The 17,213-nt window shown below is 45.4% G+C and overlaps 1 protein-coding gene across 1 annotated transcript in view; it reads right to left on the bottom strand.

Moving 5' to 3' along the window:
• The window catches only part of CFAP57 (cilia and flagella associated protein 57), a 75,946-nt gene that overhangs the window by 29,470 nt on the left and 29,263 nt on the right, over positions 1–17,213 (bottom strand). The window contains exons 9-14 of the mRNA XM_007164632.2: positions 12,401–12,613; positions 10,932–11,105; positions 8,261–8,422; positions 4,557–4,712; positions 2,983–3,076; positions 2,162–2,352 (exon numbers count right to left, since the gene is read on the bottom strand). Of these exons, the coding sequence (XP_007164694.2) occupies positions 2,162–2,352; positions 2,983–3,076; positions 4,557–4,712; positions 8,261–8,422; positions 10,932–11,105; positions 12,401–12,613 (990 nt within the window). The remainder of the gene's footprint in view (positions 1–2,161; positions 2,353–2,982; positions 3,077–4,556; positions 4,713–8,260; positions 8,423–10,931; positions 11,106–12,400; positions 12,614–17,213) is intronic.

The following is a 17,213-nucleotide window of genomic DNA, read 5'->3' as shown; positions in this document are numbered from 1 at the left end:
CACCAGACCCTTGCTGGACAGAAGCCTGGCCAGGTCGGCTCCGACTGCAGCCTAGAGGGGCCCGCAAGCCCCTGCTCTTGGTCTGGGAGATGTTGCTAAAAAGTAGAAGCAGCCCAGCCGGTAGTAAGATGGCACTTGGGAGGAATCTCCCTAGGAAGGTTCTGAGTTGAAATCTTACTGACTCAAAAGAAGAAAAGCCTTGTCATCACTGTGAGAGGTCCTGGGAGGAAGGCTGGCCTCTCTCCCCTCTGGGAGGATCGATCCATTCACCCTAAAAGCAGAGCCCAGCAAACCATGATGTTGCTGTGTAAGCCACATGGGCGAAAGGGGTCCGGGGGCGCTGAGAACGCAGAGGAGGGATGCTTAGCCCTGTGGGAGGGGAGGGTTAGGGAAGAATTGTCAAGGAGTTGGCTCTTGTCCTGAGCCCCTGAGGGGGCAAACAAGTGCCTAGATGAAGAGGCACTATCCTGAGCAGGGGCTCAGAGGGTGTGCAGGAAGCTCCCAGAGGCTCCACCTCACTGGACAGGGGCAGCTGGAAATGGGGCTGGGGAGGTGGGCAGGGCAGTGAAGGAACATTCCTCACGCCGTGGAACTGGAAGCAGGCCGGGCTCAGGTGGGGGTGGAATCTCTTAGCTCCCCCTCTGCTATCAGAGCTCAGCCTCTGCCAGGTCTGCGGGGCCTCCACCCTCTACTCCTCACCACCTATATATCCCCCACTGCCTGGTCACCCTCCCTGTTCACCGAAGACTTCTGGATGCCGACTCACCGTCTTCCCTGCCACCACCAGGGTGGTTACAGAGGACCCTAGAACGTCTCCTGGCGCTTTGACCCTTATCTTCCTGCACCCTCTCTCAGGTCCACCCCCTGGAATGGTGCCACCTCTGAAGTCCTAAAATACAGGCCCTGCTCTTTGAGCACAGGTGACTTCTCTGTTGGATCCCAGGTATGCCATCCCAGCTCTCCACCTCATCGCATCCCCTCGCCTGGTCTTGATTCCTCCACTGACCCTTGGTGCCTTACTGACCCTCTCTGGCCTGGACCCCGTGGCAGGTCACCAGCCGACCTTTATTTTCACCACTCAGAGAAGCCCCAGCTCTGGCTCAGGGCTGCTCCATGCCTTCCTGTCTCACACACCTATTTGCTGAGCCCTGCTGTGGAAAAGCGCACAGCCTGGGGGGTGAACGCCGCCAGACCCGCCTCTCAGACCTCAGCTGGGCCTTCAGCTACAGACCTGCCCGTCCTCTTCTTGCTCACTCCCTTCCTCATTCCCTTCAAAAATCACTCCATACTTTCGTGACTCTGCTGCCCTCTCACTGTCAGCAACAACGTCTGCCAGAATTTCGTGCCAAAAAGGACACCATCTGGCCTCTCTCATTTTTCCCTTCATCTTCGGAAACGAGATATTTTGGCAACCCAGCTGCTTGAATATTCTATGACTTTGCTCTGCCTGTATGTTCTTAACCTCCTGCATTTCCCAGTCTCCTGGTTCGTTCCAGCTTCCATGCCTCCTGGATCTCGGTAGCTCCTGCCAGCCTTTCCAGACCTTGCAGGCCAGGGTGGGTGCTCTGTGTCTGCATTCCCCACTGTCCCGTCTACACCTTGATGAATATCAGCCTGTGTGACCGCCTTTCTCACCCACTGAGAACCTGGCCCCATGTTTCACTTCGTTTCACCACCCAGCACTCAGGCTGGTAAACCAATAAGACACAGTCTGTGTTTGTTGAGTCAGTGAGGAATGATTTCACTGGCTTACAATGTCTTGCAAGACATAAGAAGTTATGAAGGGGTTTCAGGCAACCACCTTTCCCATGGTTCAGGTCCCTGTTCCTCTCCAGTTCTATAGGTTTCTTCTAGAAAGCTCTCCCCAGTGCTTAAGGCTCGAAGGTACAGTTAGGAGAGAACAATAGTTATGAACTTAGTCTATCCAAGGAACTTTAGTTTCAAAAGCTGAGCACCTCCCAGCTCAGGGAGTCCCTTGGCCGCCAGGGAAACAAATATATAAACAGTACAAAACAAGGCCAAACGAAACACACTCGGAAAGGAAGGTGGGGAAGGAAATGGAGGTCAAGCGAGGCTTCCCACAGCTCTCTGGGCTGTTCCCAGGCCAGGTCTGCAGGACGGCACCGTGACAGGCAGGCACAGCTCGGCTTCCTGCGAGTACCTCTTCCAGGAGGGTGGTTTTCTCCTGCAGTTTGGCCTCGTAAAACTCAGTCAGCTCCTCCAGGGCCTGGCTCTTGGTCTCTTCGTTATCCCGAAGCTGTTTCTCATACTCTTCCTGCATCCTCTGGGACTTGAGCTGCAACTCCTGGTACTTCTCATATTCTAGAAGCAACTTTTGGTTGTTGCAACATTCTGGAGAGAAGCAAGGAAGGTTATTTCAGGAGGGACAGTAGCATCAGCCTCAGGGACACCCAGGGAGCCTTGTGTGCTTTTCCAGCCTTGGGCCCCCTTCCAGCACCAGCTAGAGCTTCTGCCTCCACAGGCGAGATACAAATGCACACCTGTCTTCCTCACGGGCCCCCCACGCCATCGTCTTATCTAGCAGCCCGATTTCCTCCCTTCACCGACTAGGCAGAAAGGTTTCCAGGAAAGTGCAGAGGGGTATTTGGGGGGTTCAGGGCCAAGAAGAATGCCCTGAGTGTGCAAAACGGGTACTAGTACCCCCATTTTATGGAAGAGTAAACTAAGGCTTGGTGAGCTTAGGTGATTCCCTAGAGCACCCAGCAAGTCCAGGTGAATCTGGGACCCAAGGCAGCCTATCAGGCTCCAAACCCGCACTTTTCCTATCTCCTACTGGCATGCAGTAGGTGTTTAATTTGTGTTTAATCAATGAGTAAATACACAGGAGCAAAAACCACGGTGAGTTCCAGGGGATAAATGTAGGCTGTTTATAGACTGGGGCTTCTGCTGAATCTGGAGGACTCTCAGACTTTGCTCCCAGTCAACTGCCCTCTGCCCAGTGGCGTCCACTGATGGCCTCACCCAAGTCCTGCAGTTCCCGGCTCTGTTTTTCCAGGAGGTCGTCCATGCGTTCACGATGGAGTGCATCCTGCTTTTCTTTTTCTGTTCTTAAAACCTAAGACACAGAGTAAAATGTTCTCATTTCTACACATCTGCTGAAAGCACCACCATGAGAAGCACCAATTGTACAAGTGAGAGCCTCCTTCATTCACAAACATTTCCCAAGCCCTTTGCACCGAGCACTGTTCTACAAGCAACATGCAAGCTATCATTTTATTTGCATTATATTCTGCTCTGAAAGTTCTATACTATCTCTATTTAGATCCTTCTACGCAATGAATCTTGTCAATGATGAGTTCAGTTTTGGACATGCACCAAATGGATTTTTGGGTGGAAAAGGTAAGGATTGATTTGAATTCTCTGTTGTCAGCACATTGCTCTCAAGGAAATCCTTGGCTATGTTAATGTATCAGCTTCTAAGAAAGTGTTTTCTTTAATGGAGCAGGAAAGCTCCTTGCAGGAAGGGGAGGTATTTAACTTTGTGCTCAGATTACAGAAGGCACCAATGTTTTTTGATTAAATGAATGAAATAATAAAATTAACTGCCAGGGTGTTTTTAGACCCATGGAGATAACATAAAAGAACAAATATGACTTGAGCAAAAAACTGGCTGTTCTGGTGAAGGGCCAGGCAGATTTGTACAGAACAGAGAAATCATTCTGGGAGAGTCTTGGACCATCTTTAACTACAGGAAGCCCATTTAGACTATTTTTTAAAAAATTAATAATTAATTATTTTATTTTTTGGCTGCGTTGGGTCTTCGTTGCTGCGTGCAGGCTTTCTCTAGTTGCGACAAGCGGGGGTTACTCTTTGCGGTGCGTGGGCTTCTCATTGTGGTGGCTTCTCTTTGTTGCAGAGCACGGGCTCTAGGCACACAGGCTTCAGTAGCTGTGGCATGCGGGCTCCGTAGCTGTGGCTCGCGGGCTCTAGAGCGCAGGCTCAGTAGTTGTGGTGCACGGGCTTAGTTGTTCCGAGGCATGTGGGATCTTCCCGGACCAGGGCTCAAACCCGTGTCCCCTGCATTGGCAGGTGGATTCTCAACCACTGCACCACCAAGGAAGCCAATTTAGACTAATTTTATTTAACCTACTGACATTTCTGAGGTCAATATTCTGCTAGCTCTTCTCTTTCCGTACTTTGTTTTTCTTGTTACTTTTCATTTTGCTTTTAAATAAGTTTCTCTTGACCACAAAGGTAATATATTTTCATGGTGGAGAATTTGGAAATTATAGAAAAGCATAAAGAACCAAATTTAAACTATTCACAATCCCAGCTTCCAGAGATAATCACACTGTTAGCTATTTTCTTAAAAATCATTCTATGTGTATTTATTTTACATCATTAATAGCATTCACTATAGAGAGTTCTATATTCTGCTTTTTTTTCCCACTTAGCACTTTGTTGTAAGCATTTCTGATGTTATCAACTATGCTTTAAAGTCACACATTATCATATGTCTTATTGTTTGAGCGTGTGCCAGTTGTCCTGAGTGAGCAGGAAATTTCTTGTTATTCGCCGTTGTTGGTTCAACAGACCTGGTTTTTCGTTTTCAAGGACTCCATTTCCTGGAGGAACCTGTCTGTTAGCTCCTTAACCTTCTCAGAATAGTTCATATCCTTTAGTCGAAGTTGATACTCATTCTCCATTTTTAATTCTTCCACACGAGTCTTCAGCTCCAACATAACCTGAACCTTTGGGAGAAGGACACAGAATCAACAACAATCACAGTGCGGGTGAATCAGACTATTTAAACCCGTGGCCTTGAGCTCTCTGAGACCTACAGCTCTGCTCAGCCTCCAACGCATGTGTCATCTTTCTGCACAAGACACACAGACCAGACACTAGGAGAAATATGAGCTTCTTCCTCTACCCTCAAAACGCGTAATCAGTGAGCTCCACTGTGCAACAGGCAGTATGCTAATAACTCACATCTCCTTCAACTATGCTTAGATGTCACCTCAGTGAGGTCTACACAGACCACATGATTTAATCCTGCTTCCTTCCCCTTCCCATTCCCGGCACCTCTGACTCCCCCCACCCCCTTACTCTGTTCTACTTTTTTATTGTTCCCTTAAATCTTGGCACTTTTAAATGTTGCTTATTATTTTATGATCTTTTGTTTTCATCCCCCAGTAGAATTTAATCTCCAAGAAGGCTGAGATCTTTGTTGGTTTTGTATGCTGATGTACCCCAAGTGCCTGGAGTGGTGCCGAACACAGAGTAGGCACTCGAAAAATATTTGTTGAATCATGATTCCTGCCCCCATGGAACTTACAGTCTACTGAGACAGCCAAGGAGACATAACATTACCAATTGTGATAAGTGCCCAAAGCCAGGGAGTGTGCATGCAGGCTAGGGTAGAGAAGGACTGAAGGCGGATGCATTGGTTGGGGGGGGTCTGCATAGTTCAGGTGGGGGATGGTAAGGGCCTGACCAGAGGTGGGGAGCAGAGCAGAAGGGAAAGATTCCAGAGAAAGAGATTTTAGGGAACGTGGTGCCTGATGGGTTGTGGGGTGAAGTGAGAGGACTGTGGATGGAGACCGTCTCCCCGGCCCAGACCATTCCTTGAGGGTTGCATTGGCCTGTCTTGCTTCACTGCTTTATCCTGGGAGCCCAGCACAGGACCGGCACTAAACAAATATGTATTGGATGAATACATGGCCCTGGGGGCCCGCCGTGGATGAGTGGGACACATTTTGGTGGGAATGACCTGGTTCTGGCAGGTTGCATTGGAGGCACCTGCTCATTGCCCTTCTCCATCCTTCTCCACGTTGCTGCTACAGAGCAGTCTCTTCAGACACAAATCTACTGAGTCATCCCCTAACTTAGATCATCAGTGGGGCCTTAGGAACCATTTCCAAAGTCTAAAACATGGTGTCAAAGGCCCCTCACTATCTCTGCATTTCATCTCCAACGCTTCTCTCCGGCACCCCCTCTACTCTCCAGCCCCGCCAGCTGGCAGCAGCCTCCCCAGAGCATCCCCCCTCGTCCGTTTGCACCCGCTCATTCCTCGGGGTGGAAGGCCCTTTCCAACTTGTTCTGGAGGCTCCATTCACGGCTCACTTCCTCTGGCACCAGCTGGCCTGGGTCAGGGTCCCTTCCCCGTGTTCCCACAGCACAGTTCCTTCATAACACTCATTACACACTTGGTTCCCTTTTAAAATTTTACCTATACCTCTTCCCATGATATAAGCTCCAGGACCATCTATGTCTTTCATCTCTGTAATCCCAGACCTAGCACAGTGTCTGGTACATAGCACATCTCTCTGCAAATACTAGTTAGGTGCATGAATAAATGAATGACTGAATGAGTGGGTAAATCACGATAGTTACATAGAACGTCATAGAATGTAAAGAAAAAGAGAGAGCTGGGAATTCTGGGCAATGTGGCTTTTAAGGCCAGTTGAAGGAAGAGCCAGGAAGGGAGCTGGGGAGGAACAGTCAGAGAGGCACACAGGCAATGATGTGGTGTGGTCTCCTGGAGCCCGAGAGAGAAGGGAATTTCAAGAAGTGAGCGGAACATACACTAGTCACTTCCAGCTTGGCAGCCGTGCTGTCAGGCCTAGCTGGGGGCTGGGGGCTGAGGTCAGGAGTCAGCCCAGACACCTCCGGCTTTTGGTGCAGCCTGGTGTCTTCTACTTGGTGTCTTCCCCTCCTCTCGGGGAAGAAGAGAGAAAACAGAGAAGAAGGAAGAGGAGGAGACACATTTGCCTGCCTGCAGGAGGTCAGACTCCTAACTCTCACAGGCTCTCCCTCAGCCTTTCCTCCCACTTCCCTTTCCTGCAGAAAGTTCCAGGGAGCTCTAGGAGGGCTCTCCAGCAATCACCAGGGGCCTATCATCCTGCTCTGGGGCCACTGTGGCATTGTGGTCCTGTTGGTTTCGCTTGTCTCTGTCTCTCACTTGACTGTGAGTTTCCTGATCACAGGGCCCATCCTGTCTTCTCCCACATGCGTCCACAGTGACCAGCACACAGTAGGTACTCAGTGAATGCGCTTTAAACTCTGGATGAACGGCAGTGAGCTCGCAGCTGTGCACCCTCTGCAAGCCCCGTGAGGTTACCACCCATTCGGTTTCTCCCTCGGGGAGCGCAGCCCTCAGAGCGCTCAAAACACATCTTAACGGACTGTTAGCTGCATCAACAGGAGGGAAGGCGCTCCGAGGTCATGATTAGGAGAGTGGGTTCCAGATGAGATCTGGATCGGAACTCTGGGCCTACTCCTAATTAGCTCAGTGACTTTGGACACGTCACCCAACCTCTCCAAAAACATTTTTTGAAACATGGGGAAAACAACAGTATCTTCGCTATAGAGATATTGGGAGATTTAAATGAGAAAATACTTATAAAGTAATTAGCACAGTGTCTGCTTCGTGGCTAACCTAAAAAGAAGTTGGTGATTGGTTATTATTACTGTTATTGTTTTATTATTGAGAGGAGTGGGTTTCAGGACTGTTTTTTTTTTTAAATTTTATTTATTTATTTATTTATTTATTTATGGCTGTGTTGGGTCTTCGTTTCTGCGCGAGGGCTTTCTCTAGTTGCAGCAAGTGGGGGCCACTCTTCATCGCGGTGCGCGGGCCTGTCACTATCGCGGCCTCTCTTGTTGCGGAGCACAGGCTCCAGACGCGCAGGCTCAGCAATCGTGGCTCACGGGCCTAGCTGCTCCGCGGCATGTGGGATCCTCCCACACCAGGGCTCGATCCCATATCCCCTGCACTGGCAGGCAGATTCTCAACCACTGCGCCACCAGGGAAGCCCCAGGACTGTTTTATAAATATCTTTTTTTTTTTTTAAAGAAGGTTCCAGATACCAGCAGTTATTAAGTTTCACAGATACAACTGGAATATACAAGGTTGTCACTTTAATTTTGTAAATATTTATTGGAAATATTTATGTAAATATTTATTTACGCCTAGCACGAGCTGGAAACTGTTGGTCATACAAGCGAATTATATGTCGTGGTTCCTGCCCTCAAAGAGTAAGAGAGGAAAGATAGGTCACAGGCTAGAAGTAGAGCTCAGTGTAAGTCAAGACGATCACGTGGCAGAAGGACAGGTGGGGGTGGGGAGGACACAGAATGCAGAGGCCGTGGCGTGGGCGGGCATGTACAGGGAGCTGTGGGGGTCTGTGCTGGGCACAGGGGAAGCTGGGCTAGAGAAGGGCTCTGTGCTGGTCCCAGGACTTTGGATGCAGCCTGGTACGGAATTTTCATGTCCCTCTTCACTAGATCCAATTCTTACCTTCTCTTCCATGTCCGTCTTGGTAACCAGCACCTCTTCAGCAAAGCCCACCTCCCTCTCTCGCTTGATTCCCCGACCATCCTTATCAAAGACCTTCCAGGTGAACAGGCAGCCATCCTCGGCGACGCTCAGCAGGAACTGGTCATCAAAGGTGAGCGACATCTGAGGTGAAAGAGCGCAGACGGGAGGCTTTCGCAGGCCGTGGAGAGCAGGACTGGGCCAGCTGTTGTGCGAGCCCTCCCTCCGTGCCAGCCTGGGTACAGCCTCCTGGGGAGGAAGACTCTATCTTAGAAAAGAAATGAGACAAGAACCCTCACGGGCTTCTGGGAACGAATAAAAGAATAAGACTCTGTATATGTTCTCTGTGGCTTTGGAATCTTTAGAGTCAATTATTATGTACACTATATAAGAACTCTCAAAACTCAGCAGTAAAAAAACCTGATAATCCAACTAGAAACTGGGCAAAAGACACAGAGACATTTCACTGGAGAAGTTATACAAATGGCAAATAAGCACATGAAAAGATGTTCAACATGATTAGCCATTAGGGAAATGTGAATTAAGACTATGATGAGATGTCACTATACACCTATTAGAACAGCTAAAACAAAAAATAGTGATAATACCAAATGCTGGCAATGATGCAGAGAAACTGGATCTCTCATGCATTGCTGGTAGGAATGGAAAAAAGCTTGGTAGTTTCTTAAAAAACTAAATAAACACACTTGTAATATATGATCCAGCAATGGTATTCCTGGGCATTTACCCCAGAGAAATGAAAACATGTCAACATAAAAGCCAGTACATAATTGTTCATAGCAGTTTTATTTGTAATAGCCCAAAACTGGGGGGGAAAAAAAATCAAATATCCCACAAGAGGTAGATGGTTAAACAAATCATGGTACATCCTTAGCATGGAATTCTACTCAGCAAAAATGGAATAAAGTATTGATACATGAAATAACTTGCATGGAGCTCAAGAGTATTAATGCTGAGTGAAAAAAGTTCCTCTCAAATGGTCACATACTGTATGATTATTTATATAAAATTCTCAAGATGTCAAAATTATAGAAATGGAAAGCAAATTAGTGGTTGCTGAGGACGAGGCATGGTGTTGGGTGACTATGAAGGGTAGCATGAGGGAGCTGCTGTGGTGCAGGAATAGTTCTGTGTCTTGCGTGCAGTGGTGGTTAACACACATTTATGCATCTATGTGAAAAAATGATACAGAACCCCACACATAAAGTACCAGTGTCAGTTTTCTGGTTTGACTTTGTACAGTAGTTACATTAGATGTAACTATTGGGGGAAACTGGGTGAAGGGCACACAGGACCTTGATGCTATCTTTCAGATTTCCTACGAATCTATAATTACTCCAAAATAAAAAGTGAAAAGTAAAGAATCAACTATGGAAACTGTCCTCTCACAATCACCAATATGTGTCAAGAACCTTAAAAATGGCAATGCTCTTTCCCTCAGGATTCGCTCTCTGCCTAGGCATTTTGCCTTAGAAAATAATCAGAGATGCTCAGAGAAATCTATAGGCTAGGATATTCATGACTTCATGATAATTTAAATGCCCAGTTGTAAGAGAAGAGTTAAATAAGTTATGTTCCATCATTGTGACAGGTTATTTGAATAGCTACTAAAATCATGCTTTTGAAGAATATTTAATCATACAAAAAATGCTTATAAGAGCATCAATTTAAAAAAAGCAGCCTACAAGAGCATACATACAGTATGGTCTTTATTTAAAGCATATGCACAAAAAAGTAGAAGAAAATGCATCACTATATTAATGATAATGTTATTATGAGGATTTTTATTCCTAAAATAAGCATGTATTGCTTTTATAATGAGAAAAGTAAACATCTTATCCACAAAACTTAGTAGCTCTGAAGCAAAAGGGGGGAATATGTGATAGTAATTTGCTTTGGACCCAAGACTCAGGCTCAGTACAGGAATGTTCCAGTTTATAATGAAAAAGCCTTTCCTAGTAAAGATGGTGTCTGCAGGCAAGCCAGTATAGAGTTTGGGACATAATTAAAAACCTCAGGTGTTGGTATCGTTCAGTTGGGGATAAGAGAGGCGAGGAGGGAGAGAGAACACATTTTCCCAGTGCCTGTTCTTCAGGAGCCCATGTATACATAGACACTGCTTTTTTACAAGGGGGAACGGAAGGACAATTTACAAATGTGTGCTCATGCTATGACCCCCAGGGACGGGCAGGGGCTCATCTCCCGGGCCATGACTCCATTTAGTCCAGAGCGACTCTGTGGAGGACGAGGAGAGCTGTGAGCCTTCAGTAGCCAACACTCAGCAGCTGGGACATGAGGGCACTGGCCTGTAGAGGACAGCTGTGGTCGGGGGGCCTATAACATCTCTCGAATGGCCCATAATTATGCAAAATATTATGATGAACAATCTTGTACCTCAATCTTTAGGTGCATCTCTGATTACCTCCTAGAACAAATTCCTGGGAGTAGTTTAAACAAAGAGTATTAAGAGCCAATAAAGGTTTATTGAACATTTGGCTGGATGAATAAATAAAGGGAGAGAAAAGATGCTGGGAGATTGAAGGGATGAAGGTGGTATGTGGAGGGCAGGACCAGGTGGATCTATTGAGAGCTGGATCTGGGACTGGGCCCCAGGGGAGACGGTTGCCCTCACCTTGGTGATAGGACCACAATGGGCCTGGTACTCGTTGAATTCTTTCTGCAGAGGCAGCGGGTACTTCATCGCACGAATGGTTCCCACCGAGGTGCCCACAAACATCATGCGCCCAGAATGGGAGATGACGATGGCTGTGTAGGTGACGTCAAATGCTGACATCTCTCGAAGGACCTAGAACACAGCCAGCTCTGTTCAGATTGAGGGGCTGAGCCGTGTACCCACTGTCCCCATGTCATTCTCCTCCTTGCTTCTAATAGCAACATTAGGGCAAGTTCTGGATTAAAAAATGTGTTTTTTCCATTTCTTTTAGCATCTGGCATATCGTCCAGCACATAAGGGGCACAAACTAAATATTTCTTGGCTGCTTGACCGATGAGTAAGCAGCTCTAGGAGTTAGGAATAATACTAAAAAAGGGAAACCTTCATAAAGCATGTGCCAAGCAGTGTTCTATGGCTTTTATAGGTTGTAACTCATCCAATCCTCACAAAAACCCTTTAAAGATGGTGAAACAGTCACAGAGATACTAAGTAAGTTGCCTCAACTCAACCACCTCCTAGGTGGCAGTCAGGCTCCCAAGACTATGCTCTTGACTGCTATTCTAACCATGTATCTCAAACTAAGAATGGGATGTGGGTCCTAAGTTTATTTAGCAAACATTTATTAATGTCCATTAGATAAACAAAAAACTATTCTATCAGGGAATTCATTCATTCCTTTGCTCTTTCATTCACTCATCAACCCACCCACCCATCTAGCCACCAAACATTTACTGAATGTTTGCTGTGGGCCATGCATTGTGCTAGCTAGTAGGGATACCAAGAGGTGTGAACCATGGCCCTGCCCTAAAGGAGCTTTGTTCTGGTGCGGCACTGTGGAAGCCACCACAGAGTCAGGACCAAGCTACTTGGGGGCACACTGGAGAGACACCCTACTCTCAGCTGGACTTGTGGAGAAGGACACAGCCACATTTGCAGGAAGTGTCTTTGCTGAGCTCTTCTCTCCTCTCTCAACTATTTGGAGCCAACGTGCTAATTCTAAAATTTCAGAGTAGTTTGGGGATTTCCAAACAAATATGGTAGTAAGCTTAGGTGATAGCAATAACTAGAGTTCTGTTTTTACCCCACGAGTGCATGTGCAGATCAAGGGTTAGAGCACAGTTTAGAGATGCTGCTGACCTCCATCCCTGGAGGGTAGGAGAGAAGTTACAGACAGCAAGCAAAGTAGAAATGGAAAAGGGCCCCACAATTTAACCCAGTCAGTTGGACGCTGGGCAGGAAATTCCAGGAGTAACAATTACTGAGCTGATCCTATAGGAATGAGGAGCCAGGTGTTATCCCATGAAGAAGGGACGCTGTTCTCACAGGCCCCCTTTCCATTCCTTTCTGCTGTAAACACAGGAGGCTTCTGTGTTTCTTCTTCTGCAGATCAGGGCAGCAGCCCAGAGGAGGGACAGGTGCAGACTTACTGAAGAATCTGCTATCTCCTTGAGAGTCTGGTCTGATCCAACAGCAAAGATGATTTTGCCATCAGGGGAGATGGTAACACAGTTGTAGCTGCAGGACTTGAGCACACATTCTGTCTCTCTCTTTCCTGTGGACAGATTCCATTCATATACAGCACCATCTGTGCCACAAGAAATCAGTTTGCTGTCATCTGTATTCCACGCAACTGAACGAATCTATGGGGGATGAAGACATACCCAGTTAGGAGTGTGTACACACACACACACACACACACACACACACACACACACACACACACCCCTCTCATGGAAAGGAGGATAACTTCTTACGTGTTCCACTAGACTGAGGCAGAATGTCCTTTCCTGGTACATGCCCTTCAGTAAACACTAATCATAGCTTTGTGGGAAAGTTAACATTCTATTTTCTCAGATGCTTGCAAAATACTGAAGATGAAACATTCCCATTTCCATTTCACTTTATGAGTGTAAAGACGGAATCATAATAGCTCCTCTAATGCTACAATCAATCATTGCTATGTTTTACAAAAACTTTTTTTTTTTTTTTTTATAAATTTATTTATTTATTTATTTTAGCTGTGTTGGGTCTTCATTTCTGTGCGAGGGCTCTCTCTAGTTGCAGCAAGCGGGGGTCACTCTTCATCGCGGTGCGCGGGCCTCTCACTATCGCGGCCTCTCCCGTTGCGGAGCACAGGCTCCAGACGCGCAGGCTCAGCAGCTGTGGCTCACGGGCCCAGTTGCTCCGCGGCATGTGGGATCCTCCCAGACCAGGGCTCGAACCCGTGTCCCCTGCACTGGCAGGCAGACTCTCAACCACTGCGCCACCAGGGAAGCCCTTACAAAAACTTTTTATTTTGAAATAATTATCTATTCACAGGGAGTTGCACAAATCGCACAGAGGGTTCTTCCAGATGGCAGAGTAAGTACCTCAGCTGACCTACCCCCCACACAATAAGGTAACTGTTAAAAACGATAAAAACAGTTATTTAAAGTCTTTGGAAATTGTCCTAAGGGCATGCAGCAAATGTAGAAACATTCGTTCAGGAAAATCTCCTCAATCTCAGTAGGAACAGAGACTGTGCAGGAGAAAAAAAAGATTTCTCAGAATTAGTTCAGCCAAGTTACTAAACAAAACAACCAAATAAAAACATTCTAGCCTTTTCCCCTTTTCGTATTTGTAACTCCTTTCTCCAATAGAGAGAGACTGGCTCCCATGAACTCCAATACGTTAATGGATTCTCTCAATCTCCTTATAAGTAACAAACCTGCTGACCCACTGGTTACCTCTTTGGTTGTTCCCATGACTACAGTCCTGTCAGCCACATCTCAGTCCTAGCTCTACCTAGCCATGTCTCAGTCCCAGCTCTACCTCTTAAATTGCATTTTCTAATTGTTTTCCACTATCATGTAAAAATGCACTTAAATATAGTTATCTTATTTCCAACAATATTCTTAGATTCACTAATTTTAATAGTTTATCTGCAAATTCTCTGAATTTGCAACATACCCGATTATGTCTGTGGTGATAGTCTTATTTCGTCTCGTCCAACCTTCATGCCTTTTATTTTGCTATGGCCTGAACGTCTGTGTCTCTCGCTACCTCCTCACCCCAGAATTCATATGTTGAAATCCTGACCCCCAAAGATGATGGTATTAGGAGCTGGGGCTTTCGGGAGGTGATTAGGTCCTGAGTGCTTCCCTCATGAGCCCTTATAAAAGAGGCTCCAGAGAGCTAGCTCGCCCCTTCCACCATGTAAGGATACAAGAAGTCTGCAACCAGGAAGAGGGCCCTCTCCTGACCATGCTGGCACCTTGAGCTTGGACTTCCCACACTCCAAACTGTGAGGAAAATTTTCTGTTGTTTATAAGCTAACCAGTCTGTGCTATTTTGTTATGGCAGCCCCATGGACTAATGCATATTTCATGTCCTTGCCTTATTGCACTGGATAGGACTCAGTACAAGGCTAACAGAAGGCATCATGTTTTGTCCTCTATCTCAGAGGGAATGCTTTCATAATTTCATAATCAAGCGTGTTGTTTGTTGTAGGTTTTCTGTGTCTTTTTTTTTTCTCCAGGCCGCACCTCTATTTTTTTTAAATATTTATTTATTTATTTGGTTGCACTGGGTCTTAGTTGTGGCAGGTGGGCTCCTTAGTTGCAGCACGTGGGCTCTTTGGTTGTAGCAGGCAGGCTCCTTAGTTGTGGCACATGAACTCTTAGTTGTGGCATGCATGTGGGATCTAGTTCCCTGACCAGGGATCAAACCCAGGCCCCCTGCATTGGGAGCACAGAGTACTACCCACTGCACCACAAGGGAAGTCCCTGTAAATGTCTTATATAAGATTTTTAGGGACTTCCCTGGTGGTCCAGTCGTTGAGAATCTGCCTTTCAATGCAGGGGACACGGCTCGAGCCTGGTCAGGGAACTAATATCCCACATGCCGCAGGGCAAAAAGCCTGCGCTCTCTAGAGCCCGTGTGCCACAACTAGGGAGCCTGTGCGCCACTACTGAGCCCTTGAACTCTGGAGCCCACGTGCCACAACTAGAGAGAAGCCTGCACGCTGCAACAAAGAGCCCGCATGCTGCAACGAAGATCCAGCGTGCCACAGCTAAAGACCCGGTGCAGCCAAATAAATAAATAAAATATTTTTTTAAAGTACCTAAAATTTTTTTATAATAAAATAAGTTCCCCATTATTTTTAGTTTGTTTTTTAAAATCATGAATGCATGTTAATGGTATAGATTTTTATTATATCTGGATTTATAGAGATAAGCATATGCTTTTTCATCCTTACTATGTTAATGTGGTATTCATTAATTGATTTCAAAATCTAAAATAACCTTGCATTCCTGGAATAAATCAACATGGTCATGCTGTATTATCCTTTTAATATATTGCTTGATTGGTTTGATAATAATTTATGTAGGACTTTTAATGTTCATACAAAAGACTGGCTTATCATTTTCCTTTCTTGTGATGTCTTTGACAGGTATCACAATTATGCTGACCTCCTAGAACAATTTTGGAAGTATTTGCTTTTTTTTTTTTTTTTTTTTAATTCTCTGGAAGAGTTTTTTCAAGATTAGTGTCATGTTTTCCTTAAAATTTGATATACTTCTCCAGTGATAGTTTTCTTTGTCAGAAGGTTTTAAATTACAGATTCAATTTTTCTAGGAATTTGTCAGTTCGTCTATGTATTCACATTTATTTGCATAAAGTTGTTCATAATATCCTCTTATGATCTTTTTTAATGTCTATAGGACCTGTAGTGATATCCCCTTTTCATTCCTCACATTGGTTACTTATATCTTCTCTCTATCTTTTTTTCCATTTAATCAGTTACGCTAAAGGTTTGTTCATTTTGTGTTTTCAAAAAATCAAGTTTTGTCATGTACCACAATGTTCATTGCAGCTCTATTTACAATAGTCAGGACATGGAAGCAACCTAAGTGTCCATTGACAGATGAATGGATAAAGAAGATGTGGCACATATATACAATGGTACATTACTCAGCCGTAAAAAGAAATGAAATGGAGGTATTTGTAGTGAGGTAGATGGACCTAGAGTCTGTCATACAGAGTGAAGTAAGTCAGAAAGAGAAAAACAAATACCGTATGCTAACACATATATATATGGAATCTAAGAAAACAAACAAAAAAAAAGGTTCTGAAGAACGTAGGGGCAGGACAGGAATAAAGACACAGACATAGAGAATGGACTTGAGGACATGGGGATGGGGAAGGGTAAGCTGGGAAGAAGTGAGAGTGGCATGGACATATATACACTACCAAATGTAAAATAGATAGCTAGTGGGAAGCAGCTGCATAGCACAGGGAGATCAGCTCAGTGCTCTGTGACCACCTAGAGGGGTGGGATAGGGAGGGTGGGAGGGAGACGCAAGAGGGAGGAGATATGGGGATGTATGTATATGTATAGCTGATTCACTTTGTTATACAGCAGAAACTAACACACCATTGTAAAGCAATTATACTCCAATAAAGATGTAAAAAAAATAAACATTTAAAAAAAGATCAAGTTTTGGCTTTGATGATCTTCTACTGTGTGAATGTCTCTGTTTCATTAACTCCTGCTCTTATCCTGATGACATCATTTCTTTTGTTTTCTTTGAATTAATTTGCTGTTCTATTCCTAATTTATTGAGCTGGATGGTTATATCACTGATTTTCATCTTTTTCACTTTTCCAATACATGTATTTAATGTTATAAATTTCCCTGTATGCATGGCTTTAGCTGCATGCTCCATCTATATTTTCTTTTGTTTTTGTTTTTTCTTGCAGTATTACACATGTAAGCCTAACATATATCCCTGGTTGGAGACAAGTGTTATAAATTCTTGTAAAGTGATGAAACATGGCTGCTCTCCTGGGTTGGTGAGGTAGGGCCTCCTATGGGGGTGTGCATGGTCCTGGAAAGAGCATCACATTTACCTGGTGTGCTTTCCTCTGCATCTCCGCAGTCACACTGCTGGAGCTGAGGAAGCTCAGCAACTCTCAGTACTGCTTGTGCTTAACAGCACTTTTGTTTATGACCTGTTAATTGCTAAACTCAGTGGTCACTTTTTAGTATCCACATCCCACTCTCTGACATTTAATACCACTGACTACTTTATCCTTTTGGAAACCAGTTCCCTGGCTTCTTTGATACAATTCCTAGATTCCAGGTTCTCTTTGTACCTTCATTTGCAATCTATCTCTTCTTTACCAGTCCCTTAAATGTTGGTCACTCATCTCCTGCCCAAGATCTCAGACTCTGCATGAGCCCTTGGTGATCTAATC

The sequence above is a fragment of the Balaenoptera acutorostrata genome, chromosome 1 (assembly GCF_949987535.1).
Source record: "Balaenoptera acutorostrata chromosome 1, mBalAcu1.1, whole genome shotgun sequence".
NCBI classification, from domain to species: Eukaryota; Metazoa; Chordata; class Mammalia; order Artiodactyla; family Balaenopteridae; genus Balaenoptera; species Balaenoptera acutorostrata.
Note: the sequence above shows the minus strand (reverse complement) of the source record. Positions and strands in the feature narration are given on the sequence as shown.